The sequence below is a fragment of the Phascolarctos cinereus genome, unplaced genomic scaffold, assembly GCF_003287225.1.
Source record: "Phascolarctos cinereus isolate Bilbo 61053 unplaced genomic scaffold, phaCin_HiC Scaffold_2;HRSCAF=192, whole genome shotgun sequence".
NCBI classification, from domain to species: domain Eukaryota; kingdom Metazoa; phylum Chordata; class Mammalia; order Diprotodontia; family Phascolarctidae; genus Phascolarctos; species Phascolarctos cinereus.
This window is the reverse complement of record NW_027555625.1, coordinates 313201993-313220556: the sequence shown is the minus strand read 5'-3', so window position 1 is coordinate 313220556 and position 18564 is coordinate 313201993. Positions and strand designations below refer to the sequence as shown.

The 18564-nt window shown below is 48.1% G+C and overlaps 1 protein-coding gene across 6 annotated transcripts in view; it reads left to right on the top strand.

Annotated features, from left to right (window-relative positions):
* Positions 1–13969, top strand: part of FAM110A (family with sequence similarity 110 member A) — a 70698-nt gene extending 56729 nt beyond the window's left edge. For 2 of the 6 annotated variants that reach the window (XM_020990653.2, XM_020990654.2), the window contains 3 exons: positions 6714–6846; positions 7027–7169; positions 11623–13969. In XM_020990653.2, the coding sequence (XP_020846312.1) occupies positions 11798–12826 (1029 nt within the window). In that variant the 5' untranslated portion in view covers positions 6714–6846; positions 7027–7169; positions 11623–11797 and the 3' untranslated portion in view covers positions 12827–13969. The other 4 variants (XM_020990660.2, XM_020990659.2, XM_020990658.2 and 1 more) reach the window with 3 other exon arrangements.
* Positions 13970–18564: the final 4595 nt, after the last annotated feature.

The following is an 18564-nucleotide window of genomic DNA, read 5'->3' as shown; positions in this document are numbered from 1 at the left end:
GCCGGCTCTGTAGTGGTGCCTGAAGGGCTGCCTGGGTCTGGGGCCATTTCAGTGAGGCAGCAGCTGGCTTGAAATGGATATGACCTTGCCAGCGTTTCCTTCCCTGGCCCCCATGGGCTGCAGGACTCTGCTGATTCCTGGGTTAGCCTGGAAAAAAGAGAGAGCAAGGAAAGGGGAACACTGTCTGACCTTGATGCTTCCCCAGTGAGGACTGGGTTACCCTTACTGAAAAAGAAAACAGCAAATGGTAGGAAGAGTTGTGTAGGAGGAAAACTGTCTTGATTATAAAAAGGTCCAGACACCCCACCCAGGGCTTTAAAAGAGACTAGGGGACTTAAAAAACCCCCAACAACAGATACATGTATTACGCATTGTTTTGGCACAAGAGACTTCCCAACCAACATGATACATATCTCCTCTCTTCCTACTCCACCCTCTCCTACATATATTTCCCCCAAAACAGTTAAGCCAAAACTGGTCTTGGGGAGAGTTTTAGAAGAGGAGTGAAAGGCTGTGCCCAGATGTCTCATTGAGAAAGGGCTCAGGGGCTTGCTTCATCTCAGTGATCAGAGCACTGTGTAGGTAAAGCCCAAATCCCATACCTTTGGTCAGGCCATAGGTTGCTGTAGTCAGCTGGCTTGCTGATGAGGGTGCCCTTGGGTACAGTGAGGGTTGGAGGGCAAGAATGCCTGTTTTTCATGGCAAACTCATTCCTAATGCTGCAGAAGGAATCTCTTGTGCCTCAAAGTCACAGAATGATGATTAATAATAATTCCCATTGTAATAATAATAATAATAATATTTAGAATCTATGTAGCTCTTTAAGGTTTCAGGGAGCTTTCCATATGTACCTTGTTTGGTCCTCAAAACAACCCTGTGAGGTAGTTGGTTTTATTATCTCCATTTTACAGATGAGGAAACTGAGGCTGAGAGAGGTTATGTGACAACCCAGGGTCACGCCAGTATCTGAGGCAGGATTCATAGTCAGATCTTCCTGATTCCAAGTGTAGCGCTCTATCCACTAAGAAGAGGGAAGGGAAAGGGAATGAGTATGTGTATAGCACCTACTGTATACTGGGCACTGTGCCAAGTGATTTTACAAAAATTATCTCATTTGACCCTCATAATAACCCGGTGAAGTAGATGCTGTTAATACTTCCCATTTTACCCTTGAGGAAACTGAGGGGAACAATTTAAGGGCCTTGTGCCTTGCCAGGGTCACACAGCTGGTAAGTATCTGAGGTTGGATTTGACCTGAGTCCAGGTCCAGTGCTCTATCCACTGATTCCCTTTTAGGAAGAAGGCTATCTATGAATTAGTAAGCTCCTAGAAGGCCAAGACTTTGCTGCTTTTGTCTTTGTATCTCCAGAGTTTAGCAAAGTGCTTGGGCAGGTAGTAATCAACGAATCAATGCCTTTTTAGTTATTACTGAACAAGCCCTAGGTAGCTGCCCAAAGCACATGGAGTTTAAGTGACTGGTTTCAAGATAAGTACTGAGTAAGTGTCAGAGGCAGGAGTTGTTAGAGACTTCCGAACTCTAAGCCCTGGGTGATACCCACTACGCCTGAAAGTTAGATGGAAGGTTTTAAAAGTTGTAGAAAGAACACTGGAATCAGCGTTGGGAGGCCAATGTCCAGTTTGGTATCCAGACTCAGTAGTTAATACTTATGTGAGCTTTGGCCCATCACTTTCCTTCTCTAGCTCCTTAGAGTCCTAATGAAGAAGTTGGCCTAGATGGTCTCAAAGACCCTTTTCAGCGCCTCTGTCCAAAGATACTCTTTTTTTTTTTAAACAAGTGAGGAAACTGAGGTTCAGAGATGTTAAGTGGCTGACATAGATTCTTACAGCTCTTAGATATTATTAGAGCCAGGATTCTAACCTAGATCTCCTTAATCAACTCTTGGGTTCTTTCCATTCCACTTCTCTGTCTTTAACTGCAGACTGTAAGTGCTGGAATGCATTTCAGAGCCTGTCTTATGTAGGACAGCCCCCTCATTTGTCAGATGAGCAGATTCGAGATTCAGAAAGGGGAAGTCACGTAGTAAGTCATTGACAGAATTAGGGCTCAAACCCAGATCTGACAACAAGGCTAGGGCTTCTTCCTCATGACTGCATTGTTCCTCTAAAAGCATGGAGCTGTGAGGGGCAAGGCTTAGCGGGGTAGGGGAGACAATGGAGGAATGGGGCTATAGACCAGGGGTATAGGCTGTTGCCCCAGCTTAGGAAGGGTGCTTGGAGCAGAGGAGGCAACCCTGGAGGGTGGAGCCACTTGTAGAATTCCCTAGACTGTTTTGATTTCAAGTGTATCATCAGTGTGTCATCCAGTTATCCAGAAAGAAACTTCTCCTGGGGAATTCTAACTTGCCCATCCCTCAGTCCCACCCCAAGGGAAAAAATAGCAGTAGAGCTGGCATTAGACTAGGAATCAGCTGACCTGGGTTGGAGTTCTGGCTTTGGGACTGCCTCAGTATCCTCATCTGCCTTATGGGGCAGAGAGGATGGCAAAGATGGATTGGGGCCAGGTGAGGGGGAGGTCTGTGGACCTCATCTCCCCTGCCCAGCCCACCTAAGTTCAATATTTTTTGAGAAAGGACACTGAAGCCTAAAGAGGGCAAATGATTTGCCCAAGATCACCCAAATGAGTCAGTGATGGAGACAGGATAAAGATCTAGGTTTCCTGATGCCCACCCAGTCTAGGGCTTTCTCCATTGCATTACACATCCCAGGACAGTAGAATTAAGAGGTACATGTTGAAGCTTGAAAGGGATAGTTCTCAAATACTGTCAGTTGCTTCCCAGTCTTCAGCATGACATTTGAGAACCTCCACGTTCTGGCCCTAAGCTGCCCTAAAAGCCCATCCTCCACTGTTCCCCAACATGTACCCTTTGCCCAGCCAGTAGGGGCGGCTTCTTGTCCTCAGAACACAGGAGACATGTTCCCTTTCCCATTACTGTGTGACCTTGGTCACATAGAACACAGACCTTTAACTTCTCTGGACCTTGGTTTCCCTGTCTCTAAAAGGAGGGAATTGGACCAGAAGGGTCCTTTTAGCTCCAATTCCTGTCTTCCTGCCTTCCCTCCTTCTGTGTAATCCTTCCAGTCCTTCAGGGTCTAGCTTAAGTCCTGCTCAGGGATTGAGTTCTTCCCTGAGCTTCTAGATCCAGCCATTCCATCGGTTAGCATTTATTAAGTACTTACTGTGCCAGACTCTGTGCTAAACTCTCGGGATGCAAAGGAAGGTCAGCAGTCCCTGTTCTCAAGGAGCTCACAGTCTAATGGAAGAGACAACATACAAATAACAGTGTACAAACAATCTACAGGCAGAATACATGGAGGGTGGTCTCAGAGGAGAGTATGAAGATTAAGGAGGACTGGGAAGGCTTCCCGTCAAAGGAAGCCAGGGAAGCTAATGAGAGGGAGACAGTTTCAGGGATGAGAGATGGCCAGGGAATGTGCTTGTAGTCAGGGGATGGTGTGCCTTGTGCTAGGAAAGCAAGGAGGCTGTCATGGATTGGAGAGTACGTGAAGGGGAGTTAGGAGTAAGAAAACTAGAAGAGTAGGAAGGGAACAGGTTAAAAAGGGCTTTACAAGTCAAATGGAGGATTTTATATTTGATCCTAGAGATGATGGGGAGCCATTGGAGTTTATTGAATAAGAGGGATGACTGGGGTTTTTTTCCTGTTCATAGGATATTAAGCCTAGATAGCCTGGCCTTGTTAGTGAGCTTTTCTTGGATGTAATTTTTCTCTTCCATTAGACCCTATTTTTCCACCCACTGCTTCCATTCCCTGCCCAGAGCAGGCGCTCAGTAAATGTTTGCCGATGCATTGTTTGCCCACTGGAGGCAAAGTCCAAAGACATTCAGGTCACAATGGGGCATCATCTCCTGTGTCCTGCTGTCCTCTGTTCGATGTCTATGGCTCTTGTGCCTCTAACATGAGCTCCTAAAAACCAGGAACTCATCTTATTTATCTTTGTATATCTACAGCACAGGACTGGGCAGGTAGTTGTAGTTCAGGAAATACTTCAAAAGATAGCGACCCTTAGAAGGTAGCATGTGGAGCTGGAAGGGACATTGGAGACTGTTCAGTGTACTTCATAAGGGAAGGGGAGAATAGTAACTGCACCTGACATTGATGCAGTGCTTCAGGGTTTGCAAGGCCCCTTACAGAGGACCCCCAGGCAGTCTTATGATCTTAGATTTAGAGCTGGAAGGACCTCAGAGGTCATCTAGTCGTATGCTTTTAGTTTACAGATGATAAAACTGAGGCCCACAGAATTTCAGTGAGTTACTAAGGGTTACCCAGCTGGTGTCAGAGGCAGATTTGGAACGCAGGGCTTCTCGATTCCAAGCCCATTATTCTATCCACTGTGCCACAAGTATTACTATCCCATTTCACAGCTGAGGAAACTTGAGACACAGAGATTTGTCTGTGGCCAAAAAGCTGTAAGTATCAAAGGCAGGATTTGAACTTGTCTTTCCAGACTCCAAGCTCTTTCTCCTTACTGTACTAGGCTGCTAGAGAAATGACTTGCCCGAGACTATGCAACTAGTTTGTGTTACAGCTGGGACTAGAACCCAGCTCTCTTAGTCCTAGCACAAGGCTCTCTCCATTTATACCTGGCCCTTGCCCACTTATAGTCTTTGAACTGGAAGGATTCCCACTTTATTTCAGGGACAAACACATGGATTTTATTCTCCTGGGAGTGGTACCCTGGATTGAAATCAAAGGACCTACGTTTGAATCCTAGCTCTGTTACTTACAGTGCAGTGACCGTGGGCAAGGCTCTGGACCTCTGTGGGTCTCAGCTTCATCATCGAAAAGTGGCTGGATTAGATGTCCTAGGCTTGGCCTTGATGACTGCCAAGGTTCCTTTCTCCTCTAAAGCCCATGACTAAAGATTTTGATAAGTTCCTGGATGGCAGTCTCTAAGGGATAAATAAGGAAGCTCTAGTTGTTTGAGTCTTATACTGGGAAGTTGGTATGCAGGAGAAAGATCCAGGCTTGGCTACCTACTGGGTACTCCTTGGTGACTTTACCAGAAAACTGGTCCTGCCTGGGGCATCCCATTTCTATAGCCACTTTAAGGTTTTCAGTCTTTCACAAGAACCCTGTGAATGAAGGAGTGCAAGTATCATTATTCCCACTTTACAGATGAGGATGTAGAGTCTCACAGGGATGAAGTGATTTGCCCAAGATTATGCTGTTTGTGTCTAAGACTGTGAAGAACTCAAGACCCCTAAATTCCCAATCCATTTTTTCCCCTATTACAATGCCCTGCCTGCCTCTGCAGGCATGTGAGGTGGTGGTGAAGGGTGATCCTGCCCAGAGAGGACAGGGGAGGAGAAGAAGATATGGATCGATTTCCTCTCGGGACCTTTGGTTGGAAAAACCTGGCAGCTCAGGTTCCAGGGTGACCCCATCCGTGCCCCAGGGGTGGGTGGGCATGTTGGTGATCAGTTCAGAGCTGACTCATAGTTGGGGGAGAAGAGAGAGAGAGACACGTCCCTGCTGAGTCACCCTCCTCCCCCCTTGTTTTCCTACATAGCTGGCCCAGGGTCTGGCCCATAGGGTTATAAGGATATGGGATTCGGTTCCCTTCTGGCCCACTTTGTTCCATTATTCTCCCAGGAACAGATCTGTGCTTGGCATGAGAGGAAGGGGGGGTGGTAGGTCCGGCCCTGGAAGTTTCTTTGCTTCAGTGCCATTGTTAGGATTCATAGGTCTGGCTCTGCTCTGTTGGGAATTATTTGAAAGAACACTAGATTTGCAAATCAGACCTGGATTTGTGTCACAGCTCTGCCATTCACTCACTGTGTAACCCTGTACAATTCCCTTTGCCCTCCTAAACCTCAGGGTTACAGTTTGTAAAATGGGCTTAATATCACCTGCCCAACCTCATTTTATTAACCTTAAGTTAATATGGAAAGGATGATGAGGAGGGAGGAAAACAACAATAGCAGTGATATATGTTAAGGTATTATAGAAATGAGAGCTATTATTATTAGCTGTTTACTGGATGATCAGCCTGCACACCCTTCCCTGCCTCCGTCATCCCTGTGTTCCTTTCTCTTTCCCTCCCTCATCCTGAGACAGGGTTCCTCCCTCCCCTCTGGGCAGAAGCAGAGAGAAAAGGACTAGCTTGGGGTTCCAGTGGCACAGGGGAAATCAGTGCATCAACCAACAAGTCGATATTTATTAAGTGCCCGCTGTGTACCAGGCACTGTGCTAACCACTGGGTTACAAAGACAAGAGTGAAACAACTTTTGCCCTCTTGAAAGAGGGTGGGGGAGTCCCTGTCTGCACCAGCAGGCTTTGTTTTGGAGACACGATCTGAGAATCTCAGAGCAGAAAGGGGCCTTAGACACTCTCTAGTTCCACCTTTTGCTTGATGTGGGAATCCCCTCTAGAGTATCCCTGGCAGATGGTCATCCATGCCTCTGTCCGTCCCCTCCTGAGGACAGTAACAACAGCTTACATTTCTATAGCATTTTACAAAGTATTCTCCTCTCAACAGTCTTGTGGGGTAGGTAGTACAAGTATGATTTTCTCCATTTTATGGAAGTGTAAACTGAGATCCAGACAAGGGAAGTAACCTGTCCAAGGTCTTATAGAGAGACATTATAAGAGCTAGAACTAGAACCTGTCTGCTGAGTCTGACTTCAGGCTGCCCTTTCTGCCTTAACATCTCATTCTGTGGTTCCTTCCCAGCTCTGACCTTCTGTGCTCTAAATGGCCATCCATCCTGTTTTGATTCATGCTCGTGGATCATGAGCCTATTCTCAGACGCAGGATCCCTTGGGTTGGAGCTTCAGGTGAACTCCTCCTGAAGGTGGGGCTGGATGTAAGTGCTCAGATGTCTCCACCCTATGTGGGCCTTCCCCCATGCCTGGGTCATGGCTGATGGCAGGCTCTTGCAGCTGGTTACCTGGGGCCCTCAGCTCCTCCCTCAGCATTCTGGGCTCTGTGGCAGGGCTGTATGCATAGAGCAGGGGCTCCCTCCCATTCCCTGGTCCCTTCTCAGGTAACACCTGGGCCAAGGCAGCTCAGCTTCCCTGTGGACGGCAGCAGGAAGTTGCACAAAGGCGGATTACCTGAGCTCTAGGGGAGCCAGCTCAGAGCAGGGCAGAGCAGAGCGGGGCTGGCGGCTGGAGAGAGTACGGACAGGTATGTGGCTGACTTTAGACCTGGGATGCCCGGGACTCCTGGGGGGTGTGGAATCTTGAGGCACAGGTGAGCCCTGGGAGGCTGGGCTTGGGGGTTAAGGGGAGCATTTATGCTGGGACTGTTTTGACGCCCCCTCCCCCCTTGCCATTGCTGCTAATGCCTTAGTGACAATGGCCCTGAGGTTTTTGGATGAACACGCTTGTTTCTTTCCTTTCCTCTCCCCACCCCCCGGCAGAATTTCATTCTGCACCTGAGGCAGAGGCTGAGGAGGAAAACTGAGACATTTATATATGTGTATGTGTGTGTGCAGAGGAGAGAAGACTGGGTGCTGGGTAATAAAAGCTGGTCAGGGCCTGAACCAGGGGGCCTTTGTTAATTTTGCTGGTTCTGGCAGACAAGGAGGGACTGGGGCAAGAGGCCCCCCACCTCCCCCCAACCCTTCCTCCATGTGAGGAGCTGTACTCCAGGACCCTGGCTCCCAGGGCCCTTTAGGGAGAAATGGCTTGGCTCCTCTGGGTAGGGGATAGAGGGTGTCTGTGGACTATGTTCTGGGGACATTTCCCGTGCCTGATCTGCCATTCATCCTGCTTGCCCTGAGTCACTCACTGGGGATGTGCCAGCAGATTTGGGCGCATCATTTGAAAACCCGTCACAACTGGCTGTTGGCTAAACTTCAGGGCCGGGCCAAGGTAGGGCATGGAGACAAATTCTGAACAAATCCCTTTGCTGTGAACTTTGACACTTAGAATCATGGGATTGAGACTTTAAAGGGCCTTTAGAAATCACCTAATTCAATTCTCCCATTTTATAGATGAGGAAACTGAAGCCCAGCAAGGGCAAGATGCTTGCTTAGAGTCATACAGCTGGCAGTAGCAGAGACAAGGTTCAGATCCAGGCTTTGGCTTCCATGTAGAGCTCTTTCCCTTACAGTGCCTTCCCTGTCTCTTGGGGGAGGGTTAATATCTCCTTACCTTTCAGAGCTTCAGTTTCCTTGTTTGTAAAATGGGACAGATTATATATGCTATCTAATCACATGCTTAGGGTGCTTGAAGATTCAGAAAGAACTGATGTTTTGGAAGCTTGAGTGAGGATCAGAAGTCCATTTTTGTACTGTCTTAGCCAAGAGGTTTCTTCAGTTTGAGGCCAAGGTAAGGTTTTTTCCAATGGCTTCCTCGTCTAGGCTTCTATTGAGATAGCCCCTAGCCAGGGGTACCTGAATCTTTGTTGTCCCCATTCTTTTGTAGTAAAGTGCAGTTTCTTCCCACATTCCCTGGGCTTGGATCCTGGGATCATGCTCTCTGATGAAAATGAGGGATTTGTGAGGGCAGCAGAATTATGGGAACACCGCTGGCCCATCTGCAGGGGGTGGAGTGTTGCAGCCCTTAGCATCTGTGACCTCCTTCCCAGGGAGTGAGCTTTTGCCGGCAACGAGTCTGACTGGTTTGCAGGCCTCTCCCCCACCAGCCAGCTCTGGGAGGTGCCTGTGTGAGCTCCCGAGGCCTGGGCAGGAGATGGACGAGAAGAAGGGAAGAAGGCTAGCAAGTATTGGGCAGAGGGCACATTTCTCATAGCAAGTCATTTAGCCAGGGGGTTGGAGCTACCAGGAGGGGAAGGTGGCTTTCCTCGAGCTGGCTCGCTTGTGTCCAATTCACTTCAATCAGCATTTATTAAGCATCTGCTGTGAGCCAGGCCCTACGGATTTTTGTCGTTGTTTAGTCATTTCAGTCATGCCTGACTCCTCATGACCTCATTTGGGGTTTTCTTGGCAAAGATATTGGAGTGGTTTGCCATTTCCTTCTACAGCTCATTTGACAGATGAGGAAACTGGGGTAAACAGAATTAAGTGACTTGCCCAGGGTCATACAGCTAGTAAGTGTCTGAGGCTGAATTTGAACGCAGGTCTTCCTGACCTGGGGCAAGGCATTCATTATGGGCACAAATAAGTAAATACAAAGTAATAACATAATAACATTATATATAACAAAAATATAATAACATTAAAAGTAAAAACATTAGAAGGATGGACTGAGGGCTCAGGTAGGGCCCAAGCAGAGTATCTTGGGGTTCAGACCCCTCTCGCTGAGATTCAGAGGGGTGAAGGGTCTCCTGACTCTCAGGGAGAATTCATGGAGAGAACTATTTTTTCTGCCACCCAACTTCTTCCTCTCCCCCTCTCCCTGGTTCTGAAGCTGGTGATCCTCTTTCCTAACCTTAAGGTCTCCTGTCCGTTGTTTCATCTCACAAGCATTTATTAAGCACCTACTGTATGCTTGGCCCTGTACTAGAGAGATAGTGGAAAAAATAGACTATTCACTGCTTCCAGTGTCAGCCCCTTAGGCCTGGGTGTGTAGAGGCCAAGGCCTTTTTCCTCCCCACCAACACACACACACAAACACACCCCAGCCAGCCATCTCTGAGCACTTTTTCTGGGAGTGGGGGTGGGGAGGAAGGGAGAAATGGAAAACCTGTGGACTGGGACTTCGGAGACCTGGGTTCTTCACCACTGACTGGCTGTGTGACCTAGGGTGAGTCACATCCGCTGGTATTTTTGGTTCCTTGGTGCTGCTGTTGGGAGGGAGGGGAGCTAGATCCTTTGCCTGGTCCTGTCCTTCCTCCTCCGCTTGCACTGGAGTGGGGTTGTGTACATGTTGACTAAATGGAGCTCGGGCTGTTCTTGCCTCAACTGAAGCTGAGTGGGGGTGAGAGGGTAGGCATGAGGAAAGGGTGACAGATGCTTAGCTTTCCCTCATCTGTCTGACTTTGGAAGCAGAGAACCTGAGTCGGGGGACACAGGAACTTGCTTTGGGGCATTGGGACTGGTCATGTGATTTCATTGGTGCAAGGAGCTCCCAGAGAGTATTCCCTTTGTCAATACTGGTCTGTACCTTCTCTGTGACTTAGAGAGTTACCTAGAACACTGAGAGGGTAATGACTTGTCCATGGTCATGTAGTCAGCATGTAGCAAAAGCTGCAGCTTCTCTATCCATAACGCCACACCATCTTCCTCTTGAATGGAATTGGATTAAAATCCTAGCTCTTTTACTGAGGACCTGCCTAATAGACCTCTTTGGGCCTTAGTTTTTTCATTTGTAAAATGGGCAGGTTAGATTAGATGATATTCAAGATCCTATCCAGCTCTTAATTCTGTGATCCAAAAGGAAGGGAACTTTTGGCCCCCACCATCACCTCACTGCATCCCTTTTATTTGGCAACGTCAGGAAGTGCCAGGGCTGTAGTATTTCTGGCAGAGCATGTGGAGTTACGGAGAACAGAGGGCCAGAGCCCTCTCTGGGGTGAATTATGTAGTCCTAGGGATCACCTAATCCTATCAGTTCATTGTTACAGAGGAAGAAACTGAGGCCCAGAAAGATGTAGGGATTTACCCAAAGTCAAACTGTGAGTTAGTGTTAGGGTCAGGGCTAGTCCCTGGGTCTCCCATTGGGGGTCCTTTCTGTAGCAGCACACTGCCTGCCTGCCTCCTGGATAGGGAAAGTGTCCGAAGAGGGCAAGGGAATTTTTGGACTTCTTCCTCTTCGTTCCCCCCTTCTGTAAAGTTTTATTCTTTTTCCTCCCTTACCTTGCCCATTCCTTGTAATTTTTTCTCCCTTACTCTACCTTCCCTCATACTCCCATCTCTAGCCTTTCTCTCTGTATCTTTTCCACATTTCTGTCTCTTCTCTCATCTACCCTCTTTCCCCCCTCCCTTCTTTGCTCTTTTTTCCCTAGTTCCCTCTCTTTTTCCATCTCTTTCCTCTTTGTCTCTTCATCATCCCCCCTCTCTACTCCCCCATCTCCCTCTTTTTTCTTCCCTTATCTTTCTCCTCCTATCTCCCTCCTTTCTTCTTTCCCATCTCTTCCTCACTGTGTCTCATCTCCTCCCTCCTTTGTCTTTCCCTCTATCTTCCCTAATCTCCGTCTCTTCCCTTTTTCTGTCTCTCCTCTCATCCCAATCTCTCCCCACCTCTCTCTTCTCCCAGCTCCCCTCCCCCATCTCCCCCACCTCCTCCATCTGTCCCTCATCTTTCCCTGTTCCCTCCCTCCCTCCCCCTCCTCCATCTTTCTACCTCCCCCCCTCCATTCCTTTTCTTTCTCCTTTTCCCATCTTTGCTTGGTCCACTGGGAAAGTGAAGTGTGTGTGTGGAATGGGCAGGTCTTGGGGCTGTATTTGAAACTAATTTCTGCATGCTGATTGGCTGTTGGGCAAGAGGGGAACCCAGCTAGGGGTGGGGCCTGGGGCCTTGAAATAGGGAAGGGAGCTAGTGGGATTTGTTCAGTTCGGCTCTCCAGCAGGCTGGGGGTGTTGGTGGAGGGGTTTGGAGGGAGGTAGCGTGGCCAGAAGTGCACGATGGTGGCTCAGATGCTCCACCTTTGTGCCTCTATCTGAGCTGGGTTTCTGGCCACAGTCATTGACAGAAGCTCTGCCTCACAGTCTTCCCCCATTCTTTTCCTGTAGTGGACTGGCCGGTACTGTAGCAGACTCAGGATCCTAAGACGCCCAGCTGTTTCTGTCTCTACTACCCCCTTCCAGTGACCAGCCCAGGGCATGTGATTTCTTCCCGATTTCTGCTTGAACTCACCTTCAGCTTCCACAGGTACCTGGGGTGCTTTAGTGGCAAAGGCTGACAGCCATGCCTGTGGAGACCCTCTCCACAGCAGGCAGCCTGAAGGAAGTAGCACCTGGGGCACCCTGTGCCTCCAGCATGCCCTTCCGCATCCTTACCAAGGGCCCCGGCTACTTCCGACGCCAGGGTGAAGGCAATGTCCGGAAACCAAGTGCCGTGGAGAGGCTGGAGGCAGACAAGGCCAAATATGTGAAGAGCTTGCGGGTGGCCAGCACCCGCCAGGAGCCTATAAAGCCTCTACTCTTGAAGCAACCCCTCTTTAGCCCTGGGGTTCGTAGAGCAATGTTGACACCCAATCGCCGGTCCCCAGGTGCAGGCAGTCGCCGGGCAGAGGCTTGTGGGGCCCGGGCCTCCCTCAATATGGATGTCCTCAGCAATCTCATTAACTTGTGTGACAGCCCTGCGCCCCTGCCTGATGGCCCTCCTCCAGAACGCAAGTGGAAGGCAGGGCCCTCACCTGGCCTGGGTCGGATGTCCTTGGGAGATGGGAAGCGGATGAGCCCTGCCACTGAAGGTTCCCTTTCTACTCCTCTTCGACCCCCCAGCATAGCAGCAGTGCGCAGGGTGGATGTCCGGCCCACTGGGGAGCCCCAAATCAGGGCCATGCCCAGCTTACCTGCCAGCCCTTGCTCTAACCTGGGCACCTCACCAGGTCCCAGTCCCCAAGAGGGTCCTCGACGTCTAACCCACCTGCACCGCTCCAAGTCAGACCTAAGTGACCGCTTCTCCAGGGCCACAGCTGACCTCGAACGCTTCTTTAACTACTGTGGCCTGGATCCAGAGGAAGCCCGTGGCCTGGGTGTGGAGCACTTTGCCAGGGCCAGCTCGGACATAGTCTCAGTTAAATTCCACAGTGTCAGCACCAGCAGCTCAGAGGGCACTCGCTCCCAGCGCAGTGAGGCCACAGCTGAGGACAGGGCCAGAGAGCGAACCCCTTATGGTGTCTCTGTCATTGAGCGAAATGCCCGTGTCATTAAGTGGCTGTATGGGCTGCGGCAGGCTCGTGAGGCAGCTCAGAGAGGCTCCAGTGTTTAAATACCCTTGGCTTTGTGCTCCTGAGGAGGAGGGATGCTGTGGGCCCCCTCCTGGGAGGGACAAAAAGGCCCTGTGGATATCACTGGATACCCACAGTGGGGGAGAGGCACTCCCTCTCTATCACCCCCTGGCTTCAGGGTGATTGTTGGACATTTTGATGGAGATCTGGCCCATCTCAGTGGGCCAGGAACCTCAGAAGAGATTTCTTGCATGTCGAGTTCCATGAGACCAATATCTTCAACAGAGATGTGGCCTCCTTAGACCCTTTTCAGTAGACTTGATGGGAAGCAGACACTTTGACAAATGCAGAAGGTGGTGGTGGTGGTGGGGTGGGATTTCCCTCCTTGCAGGGAGTTGGAAGAGGAAGCCAGTAGTGGTTCTGGGGGCAAAGAGAGAGGAACCAACCTGTGGAATACCAGGCCAATGTGAAGTCCTGTCGAGCTCATTCTTTTTATTGGTTGATAGAAGGTGTGAATGAGGGGAGGGAAGAAGCCAGAGGGGTGTGTGTGTTTGTGTGTGTGTTGCGAAAGCCTTGTAAGAGGTGAGACCCCCTCCGCCTCACCCCACTCCAACTTTTCCCAGATCCTCCCAGGGTATTCCCAGCACAAACTGCTGGGGTAATGCTCTGCTTGGCAACTGCTCATGAGAGGGTAGGAATTAGGGCAGCAAGCTGTCCCACCATGGGAGTGTATCTGGAGCTTGGGGCACAGGATGTCCACCAGCCTGGCATCAGAAGGACATGGTGCTGAGGCTGGATATGACCAGTTTTCCCTGTTCTCTCCTGATAGCCTCATTTCCCATCTCCTCCACCCCTAGTTAAGGCTTAGGGAGCACAGCTAGTATATGCTAGGATGCCTGTTCTGGTGCCCCCAGCATCTTTCCTTGAAGCCACAGAGAGAGAAAGAGTGTGTGTGTGTGTAGTGGCAGGATGGGGTGGGGGGGCACTTTGGGAGGGGAATAATTCATAGACACTCACTACCTTGTTTCTGCTGGGCAGATTCCCCAAGAAATTGGACACTGGAGCTCTGGGGACCCAATTTCACCATGCTACTAGCTGGACCCCTGTTGTTCTTTTTTGAAGTTTGCTCTTTGTTAATATACCTAAGTGGTTTTGCTTTGGATAAAGATATCACATTCTGAAAATGCTGTTGTCAGTTTCCTGTTTTCAAGGTATGGGCCCAGGCCCTGGCTCTGGGGTATGTGTGGTAGGGGGGAGGGGGGACAGACTGAAGCTTTGAAGGCCTCAGTCATTATTAACTCATCTCTAGATAAGCTGGGATTTTGGAGGGCAGGGTCTTTCACAGGCCTAGTTCAACCTGGCCCATTGAAAGGGCCAGCATCGATTTGGGATAGTAGAATATTGGGTTTGAAGTTACAGAGATGAGTCTGAATCTTGGTCCTGCTTCTTTACTGCCTGTGTGTGACTTTGTGCAAGTGATTTTCCTTCTCTGGGCCTCAGATATCTTCATTCTAAAAAAAAAAGTTGGATTGGATCAAAGGCTTTTACTTTTGTTGCATCCTAGTTCCTTTTGGCAGCCCAGTGGAACCTAGGGACAGCTTCTCAGAATCAGATTCTTAAATGCATAAAAAATACAAAGAATTGCAAAGGAAACCAAAGGCTAATGAAAATAAAGATGTGTTTTTTTCCCATTCAAGTTGACAGATGCCCTGAAATCTGTCCATGGATTCCTTGGGCTTTTGTGAACCCCAGGTGAAGAACCCCCAGATAAGATGATCTCTAAGGCCACTTCTTAGTTCATCCAGTTCTTCTGACCACAGCCAACTTTCTTCCTTACCTCCTGTTCTAAATCACAGAGGAGGAGGGATCTGAAGGAGAAAGGGAGAGGGGGAGAGAGACAGGAGACACAGGAAAAAGAGGCGTGGCAGGGACAGACAGATTCTTGCATGGGAAGCTGGGAAACCTTCCTGATCCTGAGAGAGCCGTGAATTTGTAGTCAGAGCACCTGTGTTCCAGTCCTAGCTCTGATACTACTGGGCACGGCTTGTTAAATCACTTTTCTCTCTGGGCCTCAGTTTCCTCTGTAAAATGCAAAGGATTGGATTCAATGACTCCCAAGATCTCTTCCAGCTTGGGATGTACGGTCCCATGGACTTACCGTGGGAATTTGGGCAAGTCATTTCTAGTCTCCAAGCTTCACTTTCCTCTTTGGTAAAACGAGGGGTTGAATTAGAGGGTTTCTAAAGCCTCATCCAGTTTTGGAACTCGAAGATGCCCTCATTTTAGACTCCTTGTTTTTTCCCTGTCCTTGCTATAGGGGTGAGTGGAGGGAGGCGGCCCAAGGAAGGAGGGGCCGGAGATTACAGCTGTGGCCACTTGGTTGGAGTGCCTAGGGAAGAGGGTAGCTGGAAGCTGCTAGACCTGCCAATCTGAGGCTGGGGAAGGAGAAATGCTTTCCTCTTTTCCCTCGGGGATCTTGCTGGCCAGAGGATCAGGAAAGGAAAACACTAATCAGTTTGTCGGTTGGAGGTTTTTATGGTAGTTTTTTGTGAGAGCATTGAAAGGAGATTTCCGATTGATGCTGAAGTGGCTGTTGAAAAATATCCAAGTCTCCCTAGCCAGCAGCAAATAGGCCTCCATTTGTCAGACAGCCAGGCAGCTCCTGAACTCAGCCTTGGTGGCAGTCTTGGTCTTAAGAATCAGGAGACCTAGTTTCTAGACCTCATTTGTGTGACCTTGGGCAAGTCACATCCCATTTCTGGGCCTTAGTTTCTACCTCTTATAAAATAAGAGGGTTGGATTATGTTATCTCTAAGATTCCTTCTGGCACATTCTAGGACATTTTATGTTTTTATCTAAACTTTTATGAAACAGCATGGTATAATGGATAGAAGGCTAGCCATGAAATCACCTGAAGTCCTGCCTCAGACATATACTAGCGGTGTAACTGTGGACAACTCACTTAACCTCAGGGTGCCCCAAGGTAACACTGTGAGACTAAATTACAGAGTTGCTGATCTGCGTTGGTAAAGGGAGTCTCCACACCGGAAGTTCTCTGTACTCATGAAATCAGTCTCAACTGCACCTGGTGCCACTGCTGGCACTCCTCTCCCTACCCCCTCCCCCATCTGACCTTTGTTTCTCCTTTGGCACAGTGCTCTGCACATAGCAGGTACCTAATATATCTTTGTTGAATTGAATTGTTAAAAAGCCCTTTAACCAGAATAAGCTATGTATACTTTTAACATCCATCATTTCCAGCTTGAACATGCTTTGGTTCTTTGACCCAGTGACACACTTAGCATCTCTACTGCAGACTCTCTGAGGAGCATACAGCCGGGAGAAAAGCAGCTCTAACTGTTGCCATGGCAACAATGCCTCCTGCCAAAGCTATTAGGAGCTTGAAGCTGTGTCTCAAGTATTCTCTGCGATGGGGAGGGGTCTAAGGTGAGGATAACCAATCCTAGCCTGCCCCTGGGGCACCTGATCTTAGCTTAGCACTGTTTAGGGGTGGATGGGTTCAGAGTGGCTACCCCTATACCCTGGAAGAAACCCTGGAGGAAACTCCCCCTTCCTCGACTTCTGTAGATGTATTTCTGTTTACTCTGAATCACGCCCATAGAATGTCAGCCCAGAACACAGAATGGCAGTGCCAGAAGAGACTATAAATATAATCAAATTCAACCCCCTTATTTTACAGATGGGGAGATAGAGGACCAGGAGACTTGTCCAAGGTCACACTGCCCTAGTGTTCCATGATTTATTCTCCCTTATCCCAGAGGATCTGGGAACAGGTGTGCACAGCTCTAAACTGGGACTAGCTTTCTTGGTGTGTCTTTCCTGGGCCCCCAGAAAAGACAGGTGTGAGGGCAGAGGGCCAGGGTCCAGGGAGGCCTGGGAGACAGCAGGGTGGAGAGAGGCGCCAGGCAGCTGGGACTCCTATTCAGGCTTGCCCAGCCTGCTGAGCCAGCACCTTCTTCCCAGCCAAATCACATTTTCTATCCCTCCTAACCAACTTAGGGAAATTGAGTGGAATTATAGAGTGTCAGTGCTGGGGGGGAAGTTGAGAGATCCACCTAGCATGATCATCCTCTTTTTGGTTGATGCATTTTGTTATCACATCACATTTATTTCTGAGTCGATCTCTCCTCTTTGCCCATCCTGTCCTCCTCTGCCCTCCCAGATCCTTCCCTTGTAGCCATTGAGAACTGGATCTGTGATTTCACTGATACAGAACTCCTGGGGAGGAAATTCCCTTTGCCAATGTGGATTGGTACATGCTGGAACTTAACAGTCTTAGAAAGTTACTTAGAGCACTAGGGGTTTTGCCTAGGTTTACATAGTATGTATCAAAGGCAGGATAGGAACTTAGGGCTTCCTGGCTTGGCTCCCTGCTCTCTTTCTAATATCCCACTATAATTCTCAGTGAAGATTAAAAAAAGAAAAGAAAAAAACTTCATCAGAACCAACCAGTGCATCTACTTCCTCAGACTGTGTGCATCATTATTCTTTTTTTAAAAAATGGGTATTTTAATTTATTTTGTTAAATATTTCCCAGTTAAGGTTTAAAAAAGTATGCTTCGATCTGTACTCAGAATTCATCAGTTTTCTCTCTGGAGGTACATACCAATTTTCATCACAGGTCCTTTGGAATTGTCAGGTGATCATTGTGTTAATCAGAGTAGCTAAGTCTTTCATAGTTGATCATCATTACAGCATTGCTGTTACTGTGTACAGTGTTTGCCAGGTTCTGCTCACTTTACTTTGCATCAATTCATAAGACTTCCTAGGTTTTTCCTGAAACCATCCTGCTCATTTTTTCTTTAAAAAAGAATTATTTTAGACATTCATTTTAAAAGTTGGGTTCTGAATTCTTTCCCTCCTACCCATTGAGAAGGCAAGAAATGTAACATCAGTTGTACATGTGAAATCATGCAAAACATTTCCATATCAGCTATGTTGCAAAAAAAAAAAGAAAAGAGAAAGCAAGAAAAATAAAGTGAAAAATTGTGCTTCAATCTGCACTCAGATTCAGTCAATTCTCTCTCTGGAGATAAATAGGATTTTTCATCATAAGGCCTTCGGGATTGTCTTGGATCATCTTATTGATCAGAATAGCTAAGTCTTTCACAAGTGATTGTCATTACAATATTGCTGTCACTGTGTACAATGGGTCTGCCCACTTCACTTTGTTGCCTGCTCATCATTTATTATAGCACAATGGCATTCCATCACATTCGTATACTACAACTTGTTCAGCCATTCCCCAATTTATGGGCATTCCCCTCAATTTCCAATTCTTTGCCACCGCAAAGAGCTGCCATAAATATTTTTGTATAAATAGGTCTTTTCCCGTTTTCTTTCATCTTTTTGGGATACGGATCTAGTAATGATATTGCTAGGTTAAAGGATTTGCACAGTTTTATAGCCCTTTGGGTATAAATGTTTGCACTAGTTCACAACTCCACCAACAGTGCATCAGTGCCCCAATATTTCCACATGTCCTCCAGTATTTGTCATTTTCCTTTTCTGTTATGTTAGCCAATCTGATAGGTGTGAGTTGGTATCTCGCAGTTGTTTTAATTTGCATTTCTCTAATCAATAATGATTTAGAGCATGTTGATAACTGATTTCTTCTGAAAACATGCATCATCATTCTACATCCCTAGTCCCCTCTTTCCTTCCAACCTCTCCAGTGGGAGATATATTTTCTCAACTCTTCTGGGAGAAAACTGAAGTCCAAAAAGGAGGTTAATGTGCCAATCACCCAGCTAAAAGC